At 47.7% G+C, this 18,381-nt stretch overlaps 1 protein-coding gene across 6 annotated transcripts in view; it reads left to right on the forward strand.

The window, feature by feature from the left end:
• Cdh23 (cadherin-related 23) overlaps nucleotides 1–18,381 on the forward strand; it is a 323,607-nt gene that overhangs the window by 40,230 nt on the left and 264,996 nt on the right. For all 6 annotated transcript variants that reach the window (XR_001175416.1, XM_013025633.1, XM_013025635.1 and 3 more), the window contains exons 3-5: nucleotides 14,437–14,579; nucleotides 15,316–15,363; nucleotides 15,473–15,565. Coding sequence is in view for 5 of the 6 variants with exons in the window: in XM_013025633.1 (XP_012881087.1) it covers nucleotides 14,437–14,579; nucleotides 15,316–15,363; nucleotides 15,473–15,565 (284 nt within the window). In the remaining variant the exon portion in view is untranslated. The remainder of the gene's footprint in view (nucleotides 1–14,436; nucleotides 14,580–15,315; nucleotides 15,364–15,472; nucleotides 15,566–18,381) is intronic.

Raw genomic sequence — 18,381 nt, forward strand, 5'->3', positions numbered from 1 at the left:
CTTATTTGCAATATCTAGTATATGTACGAGTCAAGCGGAAAAGGTCAGATAATGTGATGTCAGGAAAATGAACCCTTAGCTATGTATTTTAATGTTTTTTCTTTCATACATGTGTTTCTAACGCATTTATAAGATTATCTCTTTGTTGCTTTGTATGTCCCTCCCCCACAGTATAACCCCTGCTTTCACTATATTTGATGCTTCCCATTTCTTGAACCATTGGTATCCTTTGATATGATATGGGAAGAAAGGGCTTTTTGGTGGAATCAATCTGGGGAAAGCTGAATCTTTTCCAGCCCAGTTAGTGACAGACACTGTGTCCGTTAATGTCTGTCATCAACGCTCTGAAAGGTCCTGCAAGTGAGAAGTCTATCCAGACTCTTCTTAATGTAATAGCTCTGTATATTTGTGGCCAAGGACTGCTTTTTCATGAAGTGCCTGTTAGTCTCCCAGGGAATTAATGATTCATGAAATACACTTTGGGAAGCATTCCTTTAAGCAGGAAACCTTTTTTTAATTATAATGACTTGCATAGAATATTCATAAGATCTATTATCTATGTACCTGCCTTCTTCCATAGGGGTGACTCATTATTCAGCCCTTTCTTGGCACATGGCTGAACATATCACCCTGAGCCACATTCTGTGATGAGGCATTGCCACTGACAGAAGCTAGGAAGGGACTGGGATTATTTTAAATTCTCACATTTGACAGAATTTGGGGGCTTTTCCTTTGATGGGCAGCAAATGCTGTTGTTAGTTTGTTTCCTATTGTGGTTCATGTACCAGCTTGGAATTATTAGGGATTAAAAATGATAAAGAAGCAATGTCATATAATTGTTTGCTGAGTAAACAGGCAGAGGCAGGACCTGGACTTGAGCATTAGTGCACTTATTCTGTGTCAGGACATTTGGGCTACTCAAAGGCTATTGGGACCGATTTCCCACTTTTCATCTATGCTCTTTATAAGGAAGGTATATGGATAGCAATGGAATGGTACCAATGGTACCAGCAGAAGGAAAGGGCACCTGTCAATCTTTGGTGCCTATAGTGATAAGAACATAGTTTCAGGACATCAGGTCCTGGATTCTAATCCGGACTCCACCTATGGAGTCTGTCTGACCCTCTCTCCTTACTAAGTGTAGAAATACTTTCCTCACATGCTGGAGGTAAATACTAAAGGAGTTTTGCATGCAATTAGGATGAAGCAAGCTAGGATCTAGGCACAGAAGTTCAGGAGATGCTCTAGAACTGTGCAGATATGGGAAGCAGCTAAGAGGCATTCTGCCTTCCATCTTGCAGCCTGGGTGCTTCACCTATTCACCTGCACCCTGGCTAGCAGGACAAATCACCCTGTAGTTGTGTACAGACTAAGCACCAGGAAGGCCTCTGATTAGGTGAGAGATCTAGCCTCCCTCCTGTACCATCTACCTGAGCAGCAGGTACGTCCTAATGATGAACCCTAGGCACAGGTGAATATAGGGTGTGGCAGAAGAGAAATGTAATAGGAGCCAGTGAGTGGGAAGGTTGAAGCTGCCTACTTACCAGTGTCTTCCACTGGCCAGAACTACCATCTGTTAGGGCCTTGAATCTGGGTGGGACCTCTACCAGCTGTGCTGGACTCTCACTTCCTTGTCAAAACTTACACACACACACACACACACACACACACACACACACACACACACAAACAGCAGCAAGAATGGCATTTGCATAAATCTCATTAGAAAAAGTGCAAGTTTCATAAATCTTGTGATAAATTAGTTCAAGATCATTCGCAACATGATATATTAATTTTAGGGCAAAATGAATGGTGTGATGATCATTGTGCGTAATTATGAGTCTCCTTGGGGAGGAGGTGGGCCCTGGAGGCCCTTTTCTGGCTCCTTCATGGGATGCAGGGAGCATAGGCTAGAGAAGGTATCTTTCTCACCTGCCTTTGGTTGCACCTTTCTTCTGCTGAGGAAAGGTGACAGAAAGCCAAGCTGGGTCTCTGCTTAAGAGCTAGACAGTGGAAGTACAGAGACCAGGAGATTCTGAAGTAACACATGAAGGCCCCAATGTCATGGAACCAGATTACCTTCAAGAAGAATGGATGGGATCAAGGCAGAGGGAAGCTCAAGCCCATTGTCTTGCAAATGTGCATGTGCTGAGAACTTGTTAGAGATAAAAAGCCAGAAACTCTGAAATATTGCACTGTGAACATACCTTCCTTCTGCCAGGTGGGCCCTGCAATTTGAGAATCACTGCTCAGACCCTGAGTTTGTAATTTTACTCCATATTGGACCAAATGATGTATTTAATGCAATTCTGACATCCAGACCCTACACTGGAGTAGTTAATTAACAAGGATTCCTTAGTGCATGAGGCCTAAGAATCCTAATTTTTAGAAACTCCACAGGTCATACTAAATAAGAAATCAGGTTGATATACTATAGACAGACAGGAAGACAGACAGACATGAATTTGGAGCCTAACAGTAATGGCTCATACCTAGCTACTCAGGAGGTTGAGATCTGAGGATCAAATTTGAAGTCAGCCCAGGTAGGAAAGTATGTGAGACTCTTATCTCCTATATTAAACATCAAAAGGCCAGAAGTAGAGCTGCGACTCAAGTGGTAAAATGCCAGCCTTAAGTGAAAAGCTCTGAGTTCAAGCCCTAGCATCTGCACACACACACACACACACACACACACACACACACACACACACACGAATTTGGAAAGTTTTGAACACAGCAAGTATATGTAAGTCGGTGTGGGGAAGCTGACTTTTCCTCAGCCTCTGAGGCAGCTGGTGCTTTGCAGTGCCCATTAGTACCATCAAGGCTTGAGAGGTCCTGCAGGGAGGAAGTCTGGCTTTTCTGAATATAATGTTTCTGCATCTATGTGACCAAGTACTGCTTTTTCATGGAGTGCCAGTTAGCATTTCAGGGAATTAATGATTCGTGAAATATGAACATATGTAAATTGCCTTGCCCGGGGATTGGCCTAGACTGAATGTGCCTGGGGATACCCACAGTATCTGGAGTCCCACGATTGAGGGTGTGGAGGGTCCTGAGAAGCCAGTTTCCTTCCTGGCATCTAACCTGGTGCTCTAGTAGAAGACACACCTGGGGATTTGAAAGCATCCAGGGTCCAGACTGGATTCCAGACCAGTAAGCTGGACAGAAGGGGTGTGAGGCACTGGTGCAGGCATTGCTTACAAGCTCAAGTGATTCCAAAGTAGCAGAGAGGTTGAGGATCACTGATGATAGACCATCCTTCACTGCACAGTCTCTCAGATTCCAGTTGAAGCTTGAGGGACCACAGAAACCAGTTAGACCTGGTGGTCACCTCAACAATTGTGAGAATGCCTTCAGTGCTGCTTCTGTAGCCCTGTGATGCCTTCCGTGATAAGTGCTCCTCCCACCCCACCCTGGCCTGTCACCAGGGTCTTTCATGATGATCTATGTGGACACAGCCTTGCTCCCACATGATGCATGCACAGTGTGGCTGGTGACTTGGAGCTCAGGGCAGCAGCAGCAGGGTCACCTCTGAGCAGGAAGCCGCCCACTTGGGCCTGTCAGTGTTTGGATTATATCTCTTTGGCAGCTTCTAAAGACCCACAGTGCTCTGTTTATTTTAATGATAATGTCAAGTTCAATTTGCCTTCATTTTTCCACATTTCCTTTTGTAAAGTTAATTGAACAGTTCAATGAATTGAAAAGTTTCAGGAGAGGGGAAAAACTACCCACCCCACTGTTACCACTGTTATTAAATCTGGTAACTACTGCTTGGCTCTCTAGGCCCTGAGAAAGGACTTTACCTACCTTCACCCTCACCTACACACACACACACACACACACACACACACACACACGCACGCGCACGCAGGTCTGTGCACACACTTGGTAGTTGTAGCAAGGACTCAGGAAGGTCAGATAGAACATTCCTAATTCATGGCCATTTCATGTCTAGACTCCTATTTCTATGCAGAAAAAAAATCCAGTCTTCCTTGGACTGTGGCTGCTAGTTCTATGGTAGCTGTTGCCCAAATTTGACAACGAGACTATAAAGTGGGGCCTAGTCTCCAGTCTCTAGCCTTCTAATCTCTAGTGTCCAGCACCCGTCTGCCTTGCATATGGAAAGGAACAGTCAACAGATGTGTAATACAACAGTAACGCTAACTGATGTGACTGCAAAGTGTGGCGGGAGGGGCAAAGAGCATCATGTGGAGCCTGGGGACCAAGTCACCTGGGGACCAAGTCAGCCCAGCCACCTGTGCAGCTGGGGATGGTAGACTTGACATTGAACCACCCAGCCCTATGAAAGGAGCTTGTCCCATCATGAATTTAAATGAGTAAGCTAGGCACCGGTGGCTCATACCTGTGTAATCCTAGCTACTCAGGAGGCTAAGATCTAAAGATCACTGTTTGAAGCCAGCCCAGGCAGGAAAGTCCACAAGACTCTTATCTCTAATTAACCACCAAAATAAACACTACAAGTGGATCAATTAACTACAAAAATAAACCCCACAAGTGGAGCTGTGGCTTAAGTGGTAGAGTGCTAGCCTTGAGCAAAAAAAGCTCAGGGACAGTGCCCAAACCCTGAGACCAAGCTAGAGGACTAGCACACACACACACACACACACACACACACACACATACACACACACACGAAAGAAAAGAAAAGAAGAAGAAAAAAGGCTTTGTGAGAAAAGTGGTAGAGTGATGGAATCTAACTTGAGTAGGCTTGAGTTTGAATCCTGGCTCTGCTACCTTGTGGCTGTGTCACCTTGGGTAGATCACCTTACTTCTCTGAGCCTCAGTTTTCTCAGGCAGGCATGCTGACCCCTCTGTTGAGGGCTACTGTGAGTGACAGGGAGTGAGAACCCTTGTGCTTCCTTCCCACAGATGACATGTGGGTTGCCCTGAGCAAGCACAGCTGTGGGAGGGCTCAGTGGGGGTGGATCTGCAGACAAAGACCTGTCGCTTCACCTGGGGAGGGGTTTCTGCTTGGCCTGTGGGGAGCAATCTGCCTGAGAGGGGAGCCATGTCAGTCCCCACTTTGCCCCTTTGCATCCTGCAGGAGGGTAGAGACAGCCTCTGATGGGCCACCAGACAAATCAAAGGTTCCCCTGTGGTCACGATGAGTTCAAACCTAGGGCATTAATGAGAAGGAGACTGAACAATGCAGGAGGAAGGGAGGAACACCAAAGACAAATGAGATTATCCTGGGACCTTAAGGGGCTCTTAAGGGGCTGTCAGATCCTAGAGGAGAGACAAATGAGACTATAGGCTGCAAGGCCAGGCGGGTGCTGGGGGCCATCATGGGAGGGGAAATGAAGCTCCAGCTTTGGGAGGTGGGGGGTATCCTAGGAGAGGAAAGGCAGAAGTCCTGGTTCTGGCAGAGACCCAAGTCAGAGGAGATGGGTGAGTTCCACGTAGTAGGCCTGTAGTCATGGTGAAGTTGCAGGGTAGTGAGTGGGAATGCTGCTGCTGCAGGAGGGGAGAGCCTGGTGGTAACCTATGGCCTTAGAATTGGGGCTGCCATCTCTGTCTCTCTGGCCCAGCCTCTCCTAGCCCCATCCTTCCCTCTGCAAGGTGAGAGAGGCCCCTGCTCTCTCAACCACAACTAGTGCCTATTCTGGGTTGGCCCATAGACCTGGTGCTTGATCCTGTCCCTTCTGCCTGCCTTGAGCCAGGTAGGGACAGAGCACTGGATCCTCAGATCCTGGATGGGGAAAGACCGTAGACCACAACAAGAACAAATCCTTTCAAGTCTCAGACTGTAAAAGGTCTGCTTTTATGTGCCCTTTAGGATCGACTAAAGTAGCTGCATGGAACCCAATGTAGTAAAGGATTCTGGAATAGACTATAGTCTCCACAGAAAGGGGGCAGGGATTGACTAGTAATGTCTGTATGAGCAGAGGTGGGGACTGGCTAGCTCCTTGGCCCCTAGAGGAGCTATAGTTGGAGGAAGAGGGGTGAAGGAGAGAAGGGAGATTGCCAAGCAGATCCCAGAATCCCAACCTCCACTTTCAAGGGGTGATGGCCTCCTGTGGGAAGGAAGCACAAGGGTTCTCACTCCCTGTCACTCACAGTAGCCCTCAACAAAGGGGTCAGCATGCCTGCCTGAGAAAACTGAGGCTCAGAGAAGTAAGGTGATCTACCCAAGGTGACATAGCCACCTTGCAGAGGCCAAATGATAGATCTAGGAGCACAGAGAATCTCATAGCAGAGGGGGTATATAGAGCATGCATGAAGGCCAGCCCTGATCTGAGAGGGAATTAGAGAAGGAACAGCACAGGTATGTGTGTGCCCGAGACCCCAGGTGTACTTGAAGTCTGGCAGCAGCCTGGCAGAATGGCCAGGGAGTGTGTTTGGTAGGATTGTATCCATGCTGAGAAGGGCATTGGATAGAGAAGGAAGGAACTTGGGTTTGCTTGCTGGAGAAAGGATGGGTGGGGTCTGTGGGGGTGTGGTGAATCAAAAGCATGCTCTAGGCTCCATGAGCCCTCCACTATCATTCATTCCACAGTTCCCTTCTCATTGTTTGGAATTCTTTCAAATTCCTTCCCCAATTCAGAAAAAAATAAAATATTAAGCCTTGCTCAACCTGCTACTGTCCTGCCGGAGTTTCTGGCCCTCCCTAATCAGGCAGCCAGAAAGTAGAGAGCTACAAGCTCTGCACAAGCCAGCAGCAGAACACACCAGTCCCAGCCTTCACCCCTCATGAAAATAACAACAATAATAATAATAACAGTCATCTCAGTGTCAGCATGGGACAAGCAGGACCACTGGGGAAGCTATGATTGTCTGCCCCTTGCTTGGAAGACAGATGTGGCTGGCTGCTGATAGCTGAGGCTACAGTGTAGCATGTGTGCCCAGCCCTGTACTTTTCAGGGATCTTAGTGGTTTGCTGAACAGATCCCCAGGTCTACCAAGGCCCCTGCCTCCAGGATAAGATACAGTGTCCTAGGGTGAGGGGTACTTGGCTATCAGGAAAATTTACACAGCCCTGACCCCCTAGGAGAGAACACAGAAGACTTAAACTCCCAGCAGTTCCTGACACTGATTCACCAGTGTCAAAAGCCAAATGCTGTTGGTTAGCCTGCTTTTTCCTGTCCGTTAGTGAACATAATTAATTCACTCTACTCTCTCTTTCTCTTGCCATGGCTTTGGGGGCCATCCTCTCCCAACACCTCTGGCAGTTAGCAGGACTCATTCTTTTGTTTATTGAATGACTCTGAGGTGCCCACCACACTGTGTTATGCTGAGGAATACAACAGGAAATGTGGCAGCCAGGCAGCTGCTCCCACACGCCTGACACAAATGTACTTGTGGGGCTGCTGGAGGTTGAGATAGGCAGCCCCAAACTAAGGGAATAAACACTCCATGTCAGAGAGGAAGGACTTTAAGTTGGGACAGGGACACATCTCCTTGGATAAGCTGTTTGATTCACCAAGTGTTTGAGGAGGACCTCTCAGAGGTGGCAACCAATATCTGAGGGTGACCACTGAGAGCACTGGCCTGTAGTGACCAGGGCAAAACTATCCTCAGCAGAACAAGCAAGGCCAGGCTCTGAGCCCACTGTAAACTGAGTCTGTTCCAGAGCAGTAGGGAGTGCATGTGCCCAAGGAGCTAACCCCAGGGGCCCAGGTGATACAACAGGGAAGTATGTGTATGGAAAGGATCATACTGAATGTGGCTACTAGGGCCTGGGGAACCATGTTGTGTTTTTGCTGTTGTTGTTTTAAGTTTTATGTATTTAAATAGACATGACAAAATCTATCTTCTTAACCAGCTTTCAGTTTACTGTTGAGGAGCATCTAGTACATTCCCACTGTGGTTTAACTTATCTCTAGTACTTTATCTTGAAAACTGAAACTTTGTACCTATGACACAGCAATTCTCCACTCCACCCTCCCCAGCCCCTGGCAACTAACATTGTGTGTTCTGTGATTATGACCATGACTCTTCCAGGTACCTGGTAACAGTAACATCACACAGCACTTGTCTTTATTTCTGATAGGTTATTTCACTTAGCATCATGTTTCAGGTTCATCTGTATTGTGGCATATGTTATAATTTTCTTCCATTTTGGAACTAAATAATCCATTGTTTACAGACTGTGCTCCATCTATCCATCTGTACACTTGGGCTATTTCCATTTTTTTGCTATTGTGAATGTGGCGCTGCAGAGATATGAATTCTTTTAAAAAAATATGTGTATGTGTATGTGTGTGTATGTGTTTAACAGTTAGGTGCTGGTGACATACCTATAATTCTAGCTACTCAGGAGGCTGAGATCTGAGGATCACAGTTCAAAGATAGCCCTGGCAGAAAACTTCATGAGACTTTTATCTTCAATTAGGCACCAAAAAAACCAGAAGTAGAGGTATGCCTCAAGTGGTAAAGCATCAGCCTTGAGGTAGGGGGGAAGTGCAGGGACAGCACCACAAAACCCTAAGTTCAAGCTTCAGTACCAGCACATTAAAATAAAATAAAATTTTTTAATGTTCTGCCCACCACTCATGGGGTCAGGCCAACTGCCAGCCTTTATTGGGTTGGCTCAAGTATCCCATCTCCATGAGGGTGGGGACTTAACTGTAAAGAGACCTCTGGCTACACTGATTGAGCTAAGAGCCTGAAGACTTCAGCCCTTAAATCATCCTGGGACTGGAGGAGCTTGCCTCTGCATTTAAAATGAGAGCCATAAAGCAAGCTGACTTATAGGCAGTACTCAGCAGCCTGTTGTTTATGGCTGGCAGACTTTCTGATTGGTGGATGCCCATTGTTAAATATTTGAATATCTCCTAGTCATAAACAGCACCAGGACCTCCAAGAATGGCTGTATATTTGTTTCATGCAGGGAGAGTTCTGCTCTTATCTAAAAAGTTCATGTTCTCTGTTCCTTGAAACTAACTTAGCCAGCAGGGCCTGAGAATCAGCATTGTCAGTGGTTCCAATGCACAAGTGTTCATGGTGTCTTATTCTGAGGAGAAGCAGACATTGTGAAGAGGACCTAAGGGCAGGAAGTTTTACTGGGGAGAAGTCACTGCTAGGGAGTAAGGACTTGAGATGGAGACAGGAAGACCAAGGGAGGCAAGGCCAAGAAGATATACTACCGATTGTCTTTGCTTTCTGTGCTATGACAGAATACCCCAGTCTGGATAATTTATAAAGAACTGAAGTTTAGTGAGCACATGGTTCTGGACACTGGAAGTGGTGCCAGCATCTGTGGAGGGCCTTCACTCTGCATCAGAACATGTCAGAAGCCATCACATTACAATACAGGGCAAGCTTACTAGCTTGGGTCTCTCTTCCTCTTCTGATAGAACCATGAATGCCATCATGGGGCCTTGCCTTCATGTCCTTATTTGATCCTAATTTCTCCCCAAGTCTCACCTCCAGAATACCAACAAGGGGGCTGGGAAGGTGGCTCTGTGGTAGAGCGCTTGCCTTGCATGCATGAGGCCCTGGGTTCGATTCCCCAGCACCACATAAGCAAAAAAAAAAAAAAAAAAAAGAATCTCAGAATACCAACAAGGTATGAATCTGGAAATCAAGTTTCCACGATTGGGGTGGGGGGAGGAAAGGTGAATTTAAACCATAGCATCAACTAGTCACCACTGTAGCAGCTGGAGACTAATCCTTAGGGAGTTCCCAGAGCCAGTATAGAACATCTGCTTCTTGATTACCCCCTGAGAGACACTTCTCTCTCTCCCCACAGGCTTCTAATGGCCATCCACTGAATGAATGACAGCATTTGTTCCCTGGCCCTTCTGCCCTGGCCTGTGTGGGGAAGGGCTGTCTGTCTGTGATGGCCAGAAATCTTCAAACAAAGGCAATGGGGCTGGCAGTGGAAGGGAGGGAGAAGTGGACAAGATACTAACAGCATCTTCTATGGATGCCTTACCAGCCCCCACAGTGCCATCATCAGGGCCCTGGCACTTGTGAATTATTGGGGATCCTCCTTACCATGGCAAAGAACTCCAGTCCTTGTTCATTGCTGGTAGGAGCATGCACTGGTGCAACCACTGTGGAAAACCACTAGGCAACTCCCCAATAAGTTAAGCATAGAACTACCAGATAACCCAGTGAGTCTACTCTTAATTAAGTGTATAAACAGAAAATTAAAAATAAGTGTTCAAACAGAAATATTCACAGAGGCATTGTTCTTCATAGCCAAAAGGTGGGCAAAACTCAGAAGTCCTCCCATTGAACACTGGGTAAAGAGGCCATATTACATTTACATATGCACAATTCAGCCAGTAACAGAATGAGGTTGTAATATATACCACAACATGATATGATACTAAATGAAAGAAACAAGACACGAAAGGCCACATATTAAATAGTTCTGTTTCTATGAAATGTCCCTGATAGGAATATCAGGATGACTTGTGGTGAATTGCTTGCTTTAAATTTTTTAAAAAAATTTTTGTTAAGTAGTTGTACAAAATGGTTACAATTCCAGAAGTCAGATTATAGCACAATACTTCTTGATCAATGTCACTTCTTCCATTTTCTCCCCCATCTGACCCCTTCATCCCTACCTTCAAGTGACATAGTTCAATTTTTCCATAATGTATGTTGATTATAATGACTGCATTTTCTCCCCTTCCTCCCTCCTTTCATGTGTCCCCCCTTTGCTTTTCCCCCCAAAACATGTTTCTGTTTCATTTTATACTCATTTTGGTAAATAGTTTAGTAGTTGTTCACAGGAGTTGTATCTTTGAACTCCTCCCCTAAACTTACCAACCTTTAGTCTCACTTTGAATCTTTACAATGGTAAACTTCATGTGATTTGTATTTTGTCATTATGAAAAGCACCCACAGTGCCCTGTAGCCCTGAGATACAAGGTTCTTGTCTCAGTTTCTTGGGTGGGAAAAAGACCCTGTGTGGGGTCACCACCTGGGACAGTTCACCTGAGTAGTGGCCTGAAGTGGAACCCTGCTAACAGGCTTCATTTCTGCAGGAATGGTAGAAAAGGCACTAATAGTTCACACCTGTAATCCTGGCTACTTAGGAGGCTGAGATCTGAGGATCATGTTTGAAGTTAGCCCAGGCAGGAAAAGTCTATGACACTCTTTTTTTTTCTTTTAGTCAGTTGTGGGGCTTGAACTCTGGGCCTGGGCACTGTCCCTGAGCTCTTCAGCTCAAGGCCATGCTCTACCACTTTGAGCCACAGCACTACTTCTGGTTTTCTGGTGGTTAATTGGAGATAAGAGTCCCATAGACTTTCCTGCCCAGGTTGGCTTTGAACTGCAATACTTAGATCTCAACCTCCTGACTAGCTAGGATTATAGGCGTGAGCCATCAGAACCCAGCTGTGAGATTCTTATCTCCAGTTAACTACCCAAAGAAACCTGAAGTGGAGCTGTGGCTCAAGTGGTAGAAGACTGACCTTGAGCAAAAGAATTCATGAACAGTGCCTAAGCCCAGTGTTCATGCCCCATTCCTGGCACAGGCACATACATACACAAATAAATAAATGAATAAATAAATAAAGGCAGTGGTAGTCTCTGTCTGGGTACCTCTCCTGGTGGGGAAGTGAGCCTGGCTTCCAGACCTAGCCTCTACAGAGGAATTGAGCAGCAGAGCAGTACTGGGCAGAGGAATGTGTGTCCAGCTGGAAAATTGCAGGGCATCTTGTCTTAAATATAATATTAAATCGGCACCTTTAATTAGTACACTTAGAAAAGGTCACCAGCAATTACCTAGGACACAAAGAAGGCGTGAGCAGGCAAGAGCCTGTGAGGAAGCCGAAAAGGACCATTTTGAGTAGCACATAATTGAGGGGAAAATGGATAAAAGTCCAGGAAATTACAGGGTGGGTGACAGCAGCTGATGGCCCCATCCCTGTCCTGCTCAGTGCCCCCCTTCTTGGGAGGACCTGAGTGTCAGGTCTGAGAAAGCCATTTGGGATTATCAGGCCGAGTCACATGACCTTGGCTGGAGAGCCAATGTGGCCTTCCCAGAATCTTCCTCAGCCAGTCACAGCTTGGCTTCATACCCTCTACCTGGAAGGAAGTTGGCAAGTGAGGTCTGGGTAGTGGGGCCGAGGGGCACGGGGTTGGGGGTTACAGACTGGCATGGATCCTTGTGATATGGAAGAGTGGGATGCATATTGGCCGAAGCTTACTGTGGAATCACTGCCCACAGCCTGAGAGTTAGTTCAGTGTTTCCTGTGCTTGATGATGGAAGGGTTGGAAATTCTCTAACAGCTTTATGTAATATCTCAAAAATAAATGCTATGTCCTGCACCCATTGTATTCCTTGCCATTAGGAATGCAGACCTATGAGGAGATGTGTTTCATTTGTCTGGGACTTTCACTTACTCCTTCCCTGCCCCCATCAACAAGTTCTGGAGTACACAGAGATTAAGAAAATGTAGCATGGTCTTAAGACAATCACTCCAGTCCTGTCCTCAGGAAGGGGATTGAATGGAGCATGGGTGTTGAAGATCTGGATTTGAGTACTGCCTGGTACTTACCATCCCACATAGGCAGCTTGCTTAGTGCCTTTGGCTTCTTCCTCTGGAAGGTTGTGCTCTGAGCTGTTCCAACTTTGTTCTGTGGTTTCACAACTCCTCTCTCTGCTCACCTCCCATCACCTTGCTGCCGATGTTCTGAGCTGCACCTAGCTGACCTTCCTGAACCTCAACATTCTACCTGTATGGCAGGGGCACTGATTGCTTCCAGGCCGAGCTGCTAGGAGGATGGAACAGTGAATAGATGTGGTATCTGGTGTGTTGGGATCTGAATGAATGCTCGGATTTTCCATTCTCGAGATCTGGGCATCTAGTTGGCCCTAAGCGGTACATGAATTCACTTGAGACAGAGGTGGACAATGAGCCCTGGATACCCGGACTGTAGATCTCAGATCTGCCCTTCACTAACTGTGAGGTTGAAGGAAATTACGTCATCATTCTTGGTTGCCTTATCTGTGAAACACGGACAATACTGGTAAGGACAGCATCAGACAGTGCTTAGCTCAGAAACTGCCTATTATTGGGGCTCAAAAGCATTAGCTGTCACAGTCAGGTTAGAACTGTCCTGTGGAAAGTTCAATTGCCAAAGCTCATGAACCTGGAGAAAATTCCCCATGCTTCAAATCCTTCTTTCCATCCCTGGCTTAATCTTCCCTGGTAAATAGCACAGTTGGTATTTGGGGAAAAGACAGTACCATTTTCTAGGGGCACTTGAGAGAAGGGCTTTGCCCCTAGCCATCACTCTGCTCTGTCCATTTCAGAACCAGATGGAAACATTAGGCCTCCCTTCAGAATGTCACATATCCGATACTCATGACATTTTGGCACAGTTCCTAGGGATTTAGGGACCTCCTGAAGCCAAGGTGACCAGCTGCTCCCATCTCCCTAGAACTTTAAGGTTTTGTCATTGTGCTAGGAAACACCTCAGTCCTGACTGCCCTGTCGGAAAGCCACCAGGGAACCTGTAAGTCCCAGGAAAAGATGTGCTGTGCTAGAGCTTCTAAGGTGGGCTGCAGACCAGGCATCCTAATGCCCAGGGGGACCAGGACTTAATGAGGGGTGACACCATTCAATCCCCTGCCTGAGGACAGGACTGGAGTGTAGTCTTAAGGCCATGCCACATTTTCTTAATCTCTATGTACTTATCACAAAGTAAACACATAGATATTTTTGATAGAGGGTCAGAAGGATTCACAAAATATTCTGAATTAGAAAGGGTTCTTCTATTTGCAAAAGAAAAATTCAACTCAACTGATGTAGGACAGAGAGAGGGATGGGGAGAGGGGAAAGAGGGAGGGAAGGAGAGAGGGAGGGAGAGTGGAGAAGATACGTTTAGTTCCTACAACATCTAGAGAGTGGAGTCAATGTTAGTCACACTACATAGCCTCAGCCCAACAGGAATCAGCCTCTCCAAGGTACCACTTGCGTCTGTTTTCATTCTTGGTGTCCTCATTCTCAGACAGGGTCGGCTTCTGTGGTGCCAAATATGCCGGTAACAGTGCCAGTTCAGGAATTCCAAAAGTCCCAGGATTGTCTTTGATTGGTTAGTTTGGTCACATGCTCATACTGGACAATCTTTGTATCCAGAGAGATGAGAATATTCACTCTAATTGGCTAGGTCTGAATTATCTGCCCCATCTTGGAACATAAGAATCCAAGTGTTGGGACCTAGTGAGGAGAAAGAGAAGCTACTTGGAGAAGGAGACCTCCAAAATTAGAAAAAGGAGGACAGGTAGAAGTTACAGCTTTCCTTTACATGACCAAAACATGGTGATTCTGTGGGGGCCAGGATAGAAGAGAGCCTTGGATAGAGACCTGAAATGCATTGTCTTGAGATAATCCATAACCTGCTGAGATCTACTGATGAGTGCTCAGGGCTGGGAGTCCAGCCACTTGAACTATATGGTAAGGAATGGACCTGATCTTCGTCTTCTGCTCTCTTGCTTGGCCATTCCAGGTTCATCTGTGACTCAGTTGCTGGCCCGAGATATGGACAATGATCCATTGGTGTTTGGCGTGTCTGGAGAGGAGGCCTCCCGCTTCTTTGCTGTGGAACCTGACACTGGTGTGGTATGGCTTAGGCAGCCATTGGACAGAGAGGTAGGACTTGCCTGTACCCCTCCCTAACCCTTTCCTGGGAGAGGTGGGGCAGATACTGCCAGACGGGGGCCTTAATCATCTTTTGGGGGGGCTTTTTCTAAGGCCACTTTCTGATTCTGAAAATGTATCTTTCTGACTGAGTGGTAGCCCTCTTTGAGGGTACATGCTGATGGCTGCACTTGGGGTTGGAATGAGGTGTTGGGGGGGTTCTAAGCAAAGGGGTAACACTGGATAGGCAAGGGCCACTGCAATCATGGAGTCATCCCATGTAGAATGGGAGACAGCAGTCAACCTGTACCCCAGCAAACAGTCCTAAAACATGGAAATTTCTAGAGAGGCAGAAGTTTCTAGCACAGTGATTCTAAGCAAATTAAGGAAAGATTTACACAGAACCCCATGCCTTGTGATCTCTTGCCTTTCCAAGAGTGGCCATCAGAAGTGTCAAGTGACTCGCTTAATATCACGCAGTCATTGAGAGGCAGATCCAAGACTGGTACACAGCATGCTTGTCTTTTAAGGAAGAATCCATATTCTATATGCCTTCCCCAAGCAAAGGGCAGTGCTTGTTTTTTGGGAAGCTCCTGGCTGTCAATTCTGGACAAGCTTCCAGGCAATACTGGAGCCTCTCAGCCTCACCCAGGGCTAGATCCAGCCTGCAGCTCCTCAGGCTTCTCACTAACTCTGCCCTCCCTTCTTCCCTCCCTCTCTTATTTTATTGTATTTTTTTTCCTTTCAGACCAAGTCAGAGTTCACAGTGGAGTTCTCTGTCAGTGACCACCAGGGGGTGAGTGTTTCCAGAGGGCCCTGCTGCCCTGGGAGGAGCAATCCCTGGGCCCCTTGGGTAGAAAGAGGCCAGAGGCAGGGGCAGCTAAGTCCTTACCCTTCTCTTGCAGGTGATCACACGGAAGGTGAACATCCAGGTGGGAGATGTGAATGACAATGCGCCCACATTTCACAACCAGCCCTACAGCGTGCGCATCCCTGAGGTAAGAACGTCTAGGGTGTCACCTGGGGGGGGGGAGTTCTGGGGCCTGCTGCTCCTCGGATTAGCAGAGTGAGGTACCTGGAGATCAGCCAGGGAACAGGCAACTCCAACCCTCCCCTGCCATGTCCCTGCCCAATGTCCACTCTGGGCCAATCAGTAATCAGCTGGCACCTCTGAAGATAGGGGTCAGTGTGGAGATTGTAGCTGGGTTAGTGGACAGTAGGAGCCATAGGGCCTGAGAGAACCTGCTTGGTAGAGATCCCACCTCCATCTGGAGTCCACACCAGGACAGGAGGTGGGATAGGCCGGTGGTGGACCTTCTTTTATCCCATTCATGATTTGGTGGGCCAGGTGGGTTCCTAGGCCTTGCCACTGGCTTCCTGATTTATCCAGAGTGAAGTCCCACAGAATTTGGGGAGAGTGTAGTCCTGTGAAAATGCTTTCCCTAGTCCTGTGCCATCCTGTGCTCAGGCCCATGTCCCCTTGGCTTCTGGTCTGAGCATGTTTGCAGGCATGTAAAATCAAGCCATTGCTGGTAATTGAGAAGTACAAATTATTGCATTACGAATGGTTCATTAATAAGCTGGCTCCTGGCTCCCGTTGGCACCAGGGTTCCTACTACTTGCTGTCCTTCACCACAGTGGCTGATGGCTGAAACTAGTGATACAAAGAGCCAGAAGGTGATAGAGGAAAAAAACTCTCTGCCCTTGGGGACTCTGGGCATCAGCTGTCAAAGGTTGGGCTGAGGACCATGGAGGATAGAACTTTCTGGAAGGCAAGTTGGCACCAGGCATTTGGGTTCTAACTCTTTTATATTACTAACTCTTAAGAGAATGTCCCACAGATTTGATGTGGGAGAGAAAGACTTGCCCAAGGTCACACATCTGTGACCTTGAGCCTCCTGACTCCCAGGAAAGGTCAGCTATTTCTCCAAAATGAAGAGATCTTGTAGCCCTCATTCCTCAAGGGTTCCATGCTCCTCCCATGTGGAAGGCTGGAGGACATATGTAGGCTGCAGCTATACCTGAGGCATACAGGCCTTTCCCCTGCTTATCGTCAACCATTAAGTGGAGGAGTTCATGGTCCTTAACATGGCAACCCAGTGCCCTGTGCTCTGGCTGGCATGCCCGGGGACTGCAGCTTGGCTCCACATTCTTGCTCATTTGGAAGTCTCCCTAATTTAATTAAGGAGCTCTACGTGCCAGCCTGCACTTTGGGCCTGGGCTCAGAAACCAAGGGCATGGCTGGGAGTTAATGAGCCTTGGGCCCATTGCTCAGCTGCCATCCTGGCAAGCATGGCTGCCCTCTGTCTCCCCTTAAGGGGGGGCAGCAGTAGCACTGGCAATAAGAGGACACAGGATCATGTCCCTCCTCCCCAGCCTCACTGGCCCAGGCCCAGTTTTCTGCTTTCCTCCAGAGATGGGACTGGCAGCACCTAGCCCTGTTGGAACCCCTGGAGTTCTCTTAATGCCTATAAGGACAGAGCCCTTGTTCAGTGTCTTCTGTGGAGTAGGCATTCCACAGAGGTTTGAGATACCTCAGGAGTGTGGAATGACAGGGTCAGGACTCAAGGCTGAGGATCCTAGGGCTAACCCTTGCTTAGCTCCCAGACTGCTAGATCTGGCAGGACATGTTGCTTAGCCTCGCTGGGCCATCGTCCCCCTTGTCTTATAAAGTAGGAAAGGCAGAATGGATAAAGTACCCTCCCTGCCCTTCTACTAAGAAGTAGATGGGCAGAGAGGATGCACCATCTCTCGAGGAAGGCCCCTGTGTTTACTTGTGTGTAAACTCCCTGCATCCTTCAGTGGCCTGGTTTAGAACTGCTCACTGGGGCCAGTAAGGATGTGGTATCAGCTGCAATGCAGCCTGGCCACTCATGATCCGAGGTGGCGTGGCAGGGTCCAGCCCTTGCCTGAGCTGGAACTGAGCTTCTTGGTTCAGGCCCCAGTTGTGGACCAGCATAAGGCCTGCTGGCTCTGGGCTGGATAATGGAGCCCAGGGCCTCCTAAACACCCCAGGCTCTTGTTCTGGAAAAGCAACTCAGTGGCCAAGGCCTTTAGATATGAACCAGGTGAGCAGGGTAGGGCAGGGTATTGAAGACCCTGTTTCACCAGAGTGACTAGAGAAATCCCACCAGCTTCCTGGAGGAGGTGGGGTTATTAGCAGACCTAGAAGAGGTAGTAGTGGGAGGAGGAATGATAGAAGAAGAGACCTGGGTTCTAGTCCTACAGGTGCTGACTGCCTGGGTAAAACTCTAGGTCTCTCGCTGTCCCTCTGCTGGCTTCGGTTCCAGTAGCTGCCACAAGCCAGGATCTAGGATCCTCCTTATCTGCCAGGATTTCATTATCCTCTAAGGATGGCAGAGAGGCTCAGGCCACCTCACTCCCATCCATTTGGATCCCCTGTGGACTTCTCGCTATCACATCCTCTCCCTTACCTTCCTAACCTCCACACACCTAAAGTCTGCCTTTGAAATGAACTCCTTGGATGACAGGGACACCAGCCAGGATGGAGGAGCCGGCAGGGTGATCACCTAGAGTTTCCAGAAGTGCTGAAGGCAGTTGTCTTGGCTGAGGACTTCTGACATCCATAGCTGCCTCCCCCAGGCGCTGAGGCTAGGAATAATGGGTAGGTGGGGCTTCACAGCCAAGTCCTGCCTCTTGCCCTCCCAGGCTTAGCCCCACTCCCAGGACTCAGTTAGCTCTGGATTGGGAGAAGCCACCCCAGCAGGTGTGTGTTTGGGTTTGTTTGTTCTGGCCCCCCTCCCGCCCACCCTTCTCCCCCTCACTAAAGCTGTTCTCCATGTAATTATCCATT

This window comes from Dipodomys ordii, unplaced genomic scaffold (assembly GCF_000151885.1).
Source record: "Dipodomys ordii isolate 6190 unplaced genomic scaffold, Dord_2.0 Scaffold86, whole genome shotgun sequence".
NCBI lineage: Eukaryota > Metazoa > Chordata > Mammalia > Rodentia > Heteromyidae > Dipodomys > Dipodomys ordii.